We start from the raw sequence: 10,890 nt of genomic DNA, 5'->3' as shown, positions 1-10,890 counted from the left end.
AAGGAGTACATATGTAATGTTTATAAAATTGGGTAAGCAGCACTGCAACCACTATTGACGTTTCACAAAGATTAGCATCTATTTGAAAAGCAGTTCCGAGACCTGGTGTAGCTCTGTGGTAAAATGCTTCATTGACACGCAGAATGCTTGGATTCGATTCCAGCTAGAACCCTGACATTTATTGTTTGCATTCGTCGGGTCGACGCTACCGATGTCGGGTATTTCTAAACGCTTGCACGTTAAAATTGCCCTTGTGTGTTCTCGTCGTTCCTAGGTAGATAACGAGTGTCAATCATCTGTGGCACATACCTGCATACCAGCGGCACATACCCACCCATGGGTATGTACCACTGTCTGGCGGGAAGTTTTTGACAACGTACGCGACACGACTGCGACACTATTCATGTCTTGATCAGTGCGTCATATTTGTCATACCATCTTACCCTTCCGTGCTAAATTTGGTTCACGCCAAGTTAAGGTGGTGATCAGGAGAGCACGCAAACGTAAGCAGCTAGATAGATAGATACGCTCAAAGTCACTGAAATTCGCTAGAAATGCCTCGCATTTATAATAAAGCTTATATGCGAGCTCCTGTGGTGATGGCGTCATGTCGGGCTAAAGTCAATTGCGGTTCCAGTGTTGGCGGAAGAATACGCTAACGAAAAAAATACAGTAAGAAAGCTATGTATGACATTCACATAATCGCACTGTAAAATGTGATTATGCAATGATGACCTATATGATGATGATGATGATGACTGATAGTCTGACGTTACATCAGCATACAAGTTACCCTTCAAACGCCGGTGTAGTCGACGTGTCTGGTAAGCTCACGATGTGCGAACAACTACCACATGCACACTACTCCTCATAACGCGTGCCTAAAAGCCAAAAAATTCTGCATTAGCAACTACTCACTGAACTGCTTGGCATGAAATCGATTCCTACAATCCATGGGGTCTGCAGAATTTTGTTATAACATCATTGTCTTCAGGTATTCTCAATCCAATTATTTAGTTTTCTATCAATTTTAAATGCGTTTGCAATTTATCAGATGTGTCACATGAGCCAACATTTTATGATGCAACTCTTGTAATCGTGATATAGAAAAGTGAGATGCGTGCTGAAAACAGGACTCCTAAACTATTTCGTTGGTCAAAATATGTGACAACGTCCATATTATCTTGAATACCACATTTTCTCGCACATAAGCAGCCTAAGTATGCGAGATTTGAGACTGAAGCTGGGGTGTGAGTTACACGCCAACTTGGGTGCACAAGTTGGCTTCGCAGTGCTGTTTTAAGATAATGCAGAAAAGCTGCCCTTACAAAACCAATTTTACATGCATTTGCAATTTTCAACACCTTGTGTAAGTCAACATTGGTTCTGCAATTTTCCCAATCGTGAGGTAGGATAGTGATATGAAAACGAGACTTAAAAAGTTTGATTGTCATAATGTCAAACAAAGTCAACATCCTCTTGAATACCATATTTTCTCGTTTATAGGCCGCATAAAATGTACAAGAAAATTCAGAGGTCAAGTCGGGCTACGAGTTATACTCAATTTCGGGTAGCAAGTCGGCTTCATGGTACTGTTTCGAGGTAACGCAAAGAAGGCGACTTCATAGCAATGTGCGTGGGCTTTATTTAAAAATAATTCAATCCGCGTTTTATAGTTGGGCATAGAGGTTATCTGTGAGACAATACAGTGTACATAAACAATCTGAATTGATTCTTGCAATTTTTTTTTCTCCCATTATCTGTGAGCTTTCATGATTGTGCCATACTCTCAATACTTTAAAACATCATAGTACATTAGCAAGAAAGCTATAAGACACCTAACTTGTTTGCATAGAACGATGGTGGAGAGAGGGACACTACTAATAAATGTCGCTAGTTCCGGAGCCGGCCGGACAGTCACCGCTAAGGAAGGGCTTGAATTGGTCCTGAAACGTTAGGCTAGTTTTTAGTCTTTAATTTTAACATTATATCTATGCACAAAAAATAGCTGTAGAGCTTGTTTTGTTCGTGTCATTTTTCTAGTTTTATTACTTGTACAATTCATGAAATTTTTCATGTTGAATGAGGATAACTAATGGCTACAGCAGCAATGCATACATGTATACAGCAGTGTATACCACATTCTAAACAATGGAAGTATTTTGGAGTTTTACGATGCAATGCAGGTTACACCAAACTTGCTTTGGCTAGTACAGTCAGACCGGACTCTTTTATAAGAGACACTGATATAATAGACTAATGGGTATAAGAGACAGCAGTGTGCCTACAGTAAAATACTGGTTGATGAGAAAATGCATGCGAGGTACACTGCTTATAAGAGACATCTCATATAAAAGACGAGAATTGCTGCCTGGAGCATGCCTCTTATAAAGGGGTTTAACTGTACTGGTATATAACCATAATAACTAGTACAATCTTTAGAGCATGTCAGTTTTTCAGTATCAGATGATTCTATTTAATATTCTGCACAGGCCCGTGACACACTTAAAGCGTCAGCTTGGACAAGTAGTAATAAACTCGGCCCCTAACCAGAAAAAGTGCTAATCAATCGGAATTGACCAAACAGTCTCTGTGCGATACTAGTTATGCAAAATGAAGGTGAATGTCCTTTTTACAGAATTTCATGTCAAAGCAACAGCATCGCTAGCTATATGAAACAGCAGGCAGTGTAACCTAATTTTCGTATTCGCAAGTTTTGTCTCAGCGAAAAGGAAATAAAATTGTAAATGTCATAGTTGAGCAACCTAGAGTACAATTCAATTTCGGTTTAATGACAAGCAATATTATGTGCCAGAGGTGACATCATCAGAACTTATGACATCACAACAAGCCAAAGTTGGATAGGGCAGCAACGCAGACACTGAAAGCTTGTTTTGGCATACTTTTATTTTTTAGGGGGAAGAGATCTCACTAAGCTACATACAACCCCCCCCCCCCTGATAAAAGATAAACTCATTTTCTTTCCCATGATATTGCAGAAAGCCAATTAACTAGTACACCTCAAGCCTCAAGTCTCCCAGGAGTCCATTTAAGGTTGATAATTATGCCAAGACAACCACTATTACAAAGCCTAGGAACTACATTGATACTGCAGCACTTACAGCATTATGCACCACGCAGACACCAAACAACCACTTCATGAGTTATAGCTTTATTTTGTGCGCATGTATTTGCCACAGAACTTAGCACCACCTTTCTTTACACACCACCACTTTAACTGCAGCAGGCACTCACGAATGTCCACCTCTACTTCTTCAACTGCTGAAGAACTTGCTCTCCTTTTGACGGTTTCCAAAAATAGTGGTAGTTTGGCAGAACTTTGGTCAGGAAGTCAAGCTGCAGCGTCTGCGTCTATGCATAAAAACAAATGCATGATTAGGTGACAAATATGCCTTCAATACAATTGTGATAAATACTTAGTTATGCTATATTTATTGATTGTGCATTAGGGTACTGTCGTTCTAATGGGTCTTTGCTCCACAATCAAGTCATCATTCAGTTGTAAAAAATAAATAAAAGCAAAATGACCATAAAATGCAAGCTCTAAAGACAACGAGTAGTAGCACCAGCATGGATGTCAGTATGTCAATAATTTAAAATGCAAAAGCATTTAATAGCCAATAATGTGAAGGAACATGAGTGAATTCCATGCATGAGAAGTAAAACAAAGCTACAGAGGTGTCTATCTGCCACATCTCTGTACACCTGCCATGATATTTACAAGAAGGTTAATAATTGCTGCGAGACCTTGAACACCAGAATATGTGTGCCACATATCTAATCATAGGCAAATCCAGACCCAAGATTACCCTTACAAGTGCACCGAGTGCAGCGTAGTTTAGAACCCACACATTCCTTCATTTTGCAATGTTCTTTCTTTGCTGCCCTTACAGCTCAGACAATTTTCACTTCTTTGGAGGATTTATCTAGGAAAATAAAACAGAATAACATGTGTGTGCAACAAGTTACAGCTGATATTGCTGTCAATCAGCCTACCTTTACTACTGCTCGTGACACTGCACTTCCAGACTACAAAAATTAAAATTGCAAGTGACAGTTTGGTGCAAGCAAGCAAGCTTCACTGCACTACATTGGTGCATGCAGCAAAGCAAGCAAAGGTGCCAGATGTCCTGACTTTTTGCCAAGGTTGTTGCCATAAAAATAGGTACGCAGCTATTCACAGCATCTGTCTAATATCGTCTAGTTAAGCAGTGTCTATAACCAGGCACATTGAAGTGCCACCATTCTAGGGTTATTCAATTAACTAAACAACATGCCTAGCACTGTCTGTATACAAGCACATGCATAAATTACTTGTCTCTAACTTTTGGGAGTAATCTTAGCACTTCAGAACACATTATGAGGAGCCGTCAGACTTGACATAATGAAGAAGCCTTGAGTCAGAAGTCATAGATACATCCAGCAATACCAAAGTGCATGAAATCGTCAGCACAGGTCGGCAAAGTTAATAATCATAGTTAAAAGACCCATGGTCAACTCATTGAGACTCACTTAGAGCAAGCGGTAAATCTGAATATCAGGGAGAAGTATCATGTTGAGTTTCTTGAGTACGAGTGGGTTCAGTAGAAAAACATTTTACTGAGTGTGAGTATGAGTGAGTCTACTGAAAAAAATTTTGATAAGTTCGAGTCCGAGCGAGCCCTTTGGTCAACATATTTTCACGAGTGAGGCTGAGGGAGCACCAATTTTTTGCCTACCTATCGTGGCTTGCAGCGAAAGTTTATATGCGTACACTTTTGACCATGGTTGTGCTTTTGATATTTTCCGAATAGTTCACAATCTGTCTGACAGCAGAATGCCTGGACACCTTATGCAGGCTACCTGTATGCTCACTGCAGGTGCTGGCATATATATTTGATAAGCCAAAGTACGCTAAACAAACAAAATAATCACATATCAAAGGTGCAACACCTCTTTGCTGAGCCTCAAATAAAGTTTAAGAAGATGGAAGCGTTACAATAGGAATAGCAATGCACTATGATAAATTCCAGCTCCTTTGTCTAGAACAAGAAGCCAACTGTCATTACTGATTAACTGACATACTGCTTGTAGTCAGTAAAGTAGTTCACTTGCATGCTGCGATAACACAGTTCAACTCAAGGTTTTGGCAGTGGACGAAACATATTAAAGAAAACCTGTTTAAAATTTATACTTACCTGCACTATTTTCTTATCTTACCCTTACATAAAGCATGTGATGTCAACATGCTTCGTCGTATAGATTTGTGAGTGACACTGATTCTTCTACAACCATAGCCATATTTCAAGAATAAAAACTTCTTAAGCATAAGCCCTGTCAGCTGATTCTCTTATATGGAATATAGAAATTGTTTGTCAACACACATGAAAGAATGAAAAGAATACTTATTTATACAGTATGTCTGGTGTGTAATATATAAAGTGTAGGAGTGCATACACTGTCAAGGAGAAATAAGACACAATGCCCTTGCTGCAGGCCGGCTGTTCTTATTCTGACCTCTTCTCCCTCTGCCTCTAATCACGTATCCGCCCGTACCCCAGCGACGCTGTCATCCTTAGAACACGTATACACAAACTGCTCACTACTGCAACAGTGGCTGCTAAAGTCACTATCAAAAACTCATCTTCTACCAGAAGATATTGAATCTATATTCCGTACCACATCTTACACCTATCGACAAGAACAGCTCCTTATATCACCATGGCAATAACAGGAGTATGGAGAACACCCTGCACCACTCACTGCTGGCTTTTCGTTCTGAATTCTCCTTTCACATGTACGACCATATATTACTGTATTCTCCTTGAGCTTCTCATGAGTACACACGTCACACATGGCCCCGATGACACAACCACTGGTCAGCTCAGTGTACCTTCCCAATTTGCCTAAAATCAAAGAGAAAACAAAATGCACTTCGTCAATTCACCGTACACTATGTAATACATACAATACACAAGTGCTGGTGCACAAGCTCGCTTTGAAATGAGGCCACACAAGACAGCCGTAAGTAATACCAAGTGGCTAAGATATGCCCAGTCTTATACACTGGATTGCCATACCGGCTTCCTCAGAAGAAAGAGCTTTCGCCCAATATGCTGTTTCTCTTTACAAGGCTTGTAATGAATGTAATACGGTAATACTTAGGTAGCATTGTCATCTCCTTTTTTTGTATAAAAGCAATCCCCGCTGAATGCTGCAAAGAGCAGGGCTGTTGTTTCTGTGCACAAGCCATTAACAAACGTTCCATAGAATGAGGCATTTCGTTAAAACTGCCCCACATGACTACTCAACTATTTGCAATAAACAAAGGCAAGTTGATATCTGATATCGTAATAATTCAATATGATGGATCTTACCACTATCAAAAGACCTGGATGAAGCCAAACTTGTTGCGCACATACTACTTGATGTCAGCCATTAAAAAATTAATGTAGATAGCCAAAAGGGTCAAAACAAAAAGAGAGAAAAGAGAAGAAAACACAAAAACAGTGCAGTGGACCAGACAAAACTTTATGCAAGGACAATGCCCAAAGTGGTGCAGGCAGTGTGTGTGTGGCCGTGGAGTGTAGTATGTGGGTATAGCAGCTCTCGTCGGCATTAAATCCCTTTCACGTTCAGTGAAACAGTCCTGCTTACTTTTGAAAACTACCACCTTGATTCTCCCATTAACATGCTCTGACAATGCTTATTTAAAAGAATGAATACTTGTGAGGGTATGCAGTGATACTTACTTTTTGACTCGAGAACATTATTGTTGCCTATTACAAGTGCTTCGGAATCTGAGTAAAAAATAGTCAAAGGAACTCCTTTTGTAGTGAGAAAGAGTTCTTTATGGAGTGCTACTTCTACCTTATCCTGAATGTTGTGAAACTTAGCAAGACGATCATAAAACAAAGGCAAGGGCGAACAAAGGAACAAAAGATCCTATTTTAACTTTATAGGACACAGAAGGATACAACTGCCAACTTCGAAAACGTTGTTGTTCCCGATTGTCATAACGATTTCCGAGTCAGGTGGGTCCCCTTCCTTTCTCCTGAAATGTAAATGAGAGAAAGCGAGCGATATGTAGGAAATATTCCTCCATAATTCGTCACATTGTGTGAAGAAAGCAATGCTTAAATGCTCTGTTTAGATGACGGCCACCTTGTGTGTTTCAGAGCACAAGGCCGAGCACAGTCACTTGAATTCGCATACACCAGAATACATAGCAAATCGTACGGCAAACAGGCGGGTGGAGTAAATACCCTGTGTGCTGTCATTTTAGCTAACGTAGGCTGTACTTGGCCTACACCCGCTGATTTGACAACGCTAAGCAAAGTTTCTACAGCTGGATAAAACCATCTTTTGCGCTACATTTGTGAACTACCAGCGACGTGCATCGGAACAAATACGACACAATTTTCAAACAAACCTCAACGCACATCACCTGTTGACTATGTAGACTTGTTCTTCAATAAGGTTGTTGTCCCCTATGATGATAGGCCCAGCTTCAGCAATAATGTGCGCAGCGGGATGAACAATCGTGCGGCTTCCTGCAGCAAATAAGTGAATTTAGTTGGTAAATATCGCGACGCGCTGCAAAGCAGTATCTGGTTTCTGAACGATCGTAAGGCCACAAACCGATTGTAACATCTCCTTTGATTTCGCATTCTGCTGTTACAACAGCGCCGGCGTATATCTTCACAGTTCTGCAAGCGAAACACGAAGATCGGTAAGGAAAAGGCGTTTTAAACGCAAGCGTCTGCTCTGTTAGACAGAACGTCCAGTAAGATGACACATGCACTCACCCGCCAGGAGGCTTGGGTAGAGATGCCGTGCTCATTATCCGAAAGAGTAAGCGTCGCTACTTGAGAATTCTAGCTACAACAAAAAACGTGGCTGTGTGATCGCTGTAAACTAACTTTAACGACAAATTGACAGCTTCCAAAACCACTCCTCGACGACCATTTTAGGAAGACTCATGGATACGACAACGGATTACGAAGGATCATGAAGGAAGGAAACAAGTCAAACAACTGCATGCGATGGATTTCCTACTGGCTACCAAACAAGTCGGCTATGAAGTAGACAGAATTTACTGGCAGTATATTCTAGTATAAACATGCTCAAAAGCATAGCCTTTGAGATTCGCAATTACTAACCAAAGTAAAAAAATACTGATTCTGACAAAAACTTAAAGTAGAAACCTTTATACAACTTATTACACCTTTTAATAAAAAGTTTTATTGGTAATTGTTTAGAGTTACTTTTTTTAGCACAAGACTGGCTTGAAGTTCGAAAGTAAGGAAGCTGCTTAATCAATATGGCCGCCCGAACAAATTCAGGCAAAATGGCATAAGCGGGCATAAAACTATGGAGAAAGACGGTTTTTTTATGGAAGCAGGCATGCCGTTATGCCGTGTGTTGTTTTGACGTTTTTCAGATGTGACGCCGTAGACGTGTAGTAACTGGAAAATTCGATTGGTTGTTCTTTTGTGTAAGACGCTACGAACGCTTACAATGACGCTTCCTGTCAGCCACAAGACCGTGTTCGTGCTCGATCATAGCCCTTACTTTCTCACCTCATGCCAGCAGCACATCGAGTTTGACATCTTCACGAAGACGCGACAGCCAGGCATTATCCCGCTGGCTCCCATCTCTAAATCGCTGTGGACATGCAGCGTCGAAGCGGCCTTCGAGTACTGTCGCATCGTGTGGGACATTTTTCCCACGAGTAAGCTGATCAGATTCGTCGTCAGCGGCGCTTCGGCTCGCTATTTGAATTCGTGGATGCAGGAAGATCAAAGCATGTCTTACCTGATGGCCGTTATGGCCCAAGTTGGCGCGCCTTCGGAAGCTGGCTCTTCAAAGGATTACAACATCATCACCGGACTCACCGCCGCGATAGAAGCCCTGTGCGAGTGCAGCGAAGTGCAGCATGAATGCCGCACATCTCTTACCGAAACAGCTGGGAAGGTGGTCAACAGAGGTCGAATCGTGTGCATCACGTCGATGAAGTCTGACGCCGAGATACGAACGCTCGAGGAGAGGTTTTACAGCATACTAACAGAGCACAACAAACTAGCATCTGGCACAGATTGTCTTATGCCGGTTCACAAGTGTGAGTTGGTCGTGATTCTTACGTGTCCTGTCAATAAGGAGATAGATATGACCGGCTTTTCAAAGCGCGATGTCGGATCTTTGCTAAGCAGCGAGGTTCATAGGTGCCGATCGGGAAGGCATCTAGCCGTGAAGCTGGGATACCTGGTTCAAGTACATTACAACCTCGCCTCCACCACTGTAACCGGGATCCCCATGAAGGAGGAGCAGAACGCAAATTCATCCGCAAATTACGACGTTGAGCTTCTGCACCCAGCCGCTGCTCACACAGAGCTGTTCAAAACTGGCTTCAGCAATACGGAGGGTGTTCACGTGAGCACAGTGAAAGAAGGACAAGCGTATGAGACAGTCACGCTAAAATGGTGCACTCCACGCTCGAACAGCGTAGAACTGCAGTACTGCACAGGAGCTTTCAGGATTACCCCCGTCGATATCAACAGTAGGCCGTCGTCTTGCCTCACAAACTTTCTCCTCAGTGGTCGAGCAGTAATGCTCGAAATGCCTAGGAAGTCGGGCTCCAAAGTGATGTCCCATATGCTTGCCAGTCACGGTGGTGAGATATATATTCACACGTTGGGGACAGGTCGGTCGACGCTTGAAGACCCACCTTCTATTAGCGAGGGCTGCGGTGGGAGAGTTACAGACTACAGAATCAACGACTTCGGGGAATTCATGAAAGATAACAAGCTTGTTCCCTTCAATGTTGGTCCAAATGATCGCCAGGAGCTACCCATCCAGCGTGCCCTGAAGAGGCTGCAAAGACTGACCCAGTATTGGCCCATGGTGATTAGCCATACAACCATCTTCAACATGGCCTCACAGTTGGACCCCCTTCTCACCCTCATAACCAAGGAAAGCTTGACCCCAGACGAAATCATAGAGTGCAAGAAGGTCATATACCTCCTTGTCAGCATGGAGAGCAAGGGCACTGCCCTGCCTGTGCCCACTATTGGAATGCGTGGCAAAGGGCCCAAGCGTGAGGAGCAGTATCGAACCATGTGGAATGAGCTGGAGAATTACATTAGGATGCACTGCGTCACAGCTGAACACAATGTTATTTTGGATTGTCTCTTGGAGTGCAGGAAACCAGCCGAAGGTGATTCTAGTGGAAATAACCAGAAGGCTAGCATTACAGGTATTAAAAAAGAGAAGGGACTGTCTGGAAAGGACGAAAAAGGTGAAGGGAAATGGTCAGAGGTCGATCTGAGCTGGCGGGATGGAAAGTTTGGGGATGCAGACAAGGTAGACGAGGGGAGCTGCAAACCTCCTTCAGTGAAAAAAGCACGTAGTAGTGGTCTTGAGGGAGAAATGCTTGGATCAACCAATCTCCTGCACTTGTGGAGGAACAAAGTGAGCACAGAGAATGCGAGAAGACACGTCGAGTTCGCTGGACGATTAAACGGGGATAGTAAGGTGGCTAAGTTGTACCCAAATCTGAACATTGATGGCAATGATAACGAAAATGAGTCAAAGCCAAATGCTACTGCAAGGTCCTGAGGAGTGCTATGAAATGTTCCTTGAAGCAACTTTGTTTATATGTGTAAAAACAATGCGCGTCAATAAATGTTCCAGGATACATACGTGGTGTGAAATCTAGATTATTTGAAATAATTCCCTTAGCGAAAATAAATGAAAACCTTCAAGGCGGAGGGTGCCGCCAAAGCTTAACGGCCGTCCGAAATGAAAGTTATTTTTCTCTCTTCACTAAGCGAGCGAACAAGATGACGTTTATTGCACGTTTTAATAATAGCGGCGTTGCCTGGTTGAAAT

General features: G+C 42.3%; 2 protein-coding genes across 2 annotated transcripts; one reads left to right on the top strand and one right to left on the bottom strand.

The window, feature by feature from the left end:
* Positions 1 to 3,156: 3,156 nt before the first annotated feature.
* Positions 3,157 to 7,990, bottom strand: DCTN6-p27 (dynactin subunit 6). Its single transcript, XM_037422499.2, has 7 exons — positions 7,809 to 7,990; positions 7,642 to 7,709; positions 7,448 to 7,553; positions 6,978 to 7,054; positions 6,753 to 6,800; positions 5,764 to 5,906; positions 3,157 to 3,372 (listed from the first exon to the last, which is right to left on the bottom strand). Exons 1-7 carry the CDS (start codon positions 7,841 to 7,843, stop codon positions 3,268 to 3,270), a joined length of 582 nt encoding a protein of 193 aa, XP_037278396.2. The 5' UTR covers positions 7,844 to 7,990; the 3' UTR covers positions 3,157 to 3,267.
* Positions 7,991 to 8,323: 333 nt separating this feature from the next.
* asun (integrator complex subunit 13 asun) lies at positions 8,324 to 10,700 on the top strand. Its single transcript, XM_037422497.2, has one exon. It carries the CDS (start codon positions 8,521 to 8,523, stop codon positions 10,615 to 10,617), a length of 2,097 nt encoding a protein of 698 aa, XP_037278394.2. The 5' UTR covers positions 8,324 to 8,520; the 3' UTR covers positions 10,618 to 10,700.
* The last annotated feature ends 190 nt before the right edge of the window (positions 10,701 to 10,890 follow it).

The sequence above is a fragment of the Rhipicephalus microplus genome, chromosome 4, assembly GCF_043290135.1.
Source record: "Rhipicephalus microplus isolate Deutch F79 chromosome 4, USDA_Rmic, whole genome shotgun sequence".
Taxonomy (NCBI): Eukaryota; Metazoa; Arthropoda; class Arachnida; order Ixodida; family Ixodidae; genus Rhipicephalus; species Rhipicephalus microplus.
Note: the sequence above shows the minus strand (reverse complement) of the source record. Positions and strands in the feature narration are given on the sequence as shown.

Bases quoted from the DNA above. Each gene is read 5' to 3' on its own strand.
- DCTN6-p27 (XM_037422499.2), bottom strand. From the start codon at position 7,843: ATGAGCACGGCATCTCTACCCAAGCCTCCTGGCGG. The intron at 7,554-7,641 runs GTTTGTGGCCTT...TATTTGCTGCAG, and splicing joins CAAAGGAGATGTTACAATCG to GAAGCCGCACGATTGTTCAT. The intron at 3,373-5,763 runs GTGAGTGGTGCA...TTTTATGCATAG, and splicing joins TTCAGAACGAAAAGCCAGCA to ACGCAGACGCTGCAGCTTGA.
- asun (XM_037422497.2), top strand. From the start codon at position 8,521: ATGACGCTTCCTGTCAGCCACAAGACCGTGTTCGTGCTCGATCATAGC.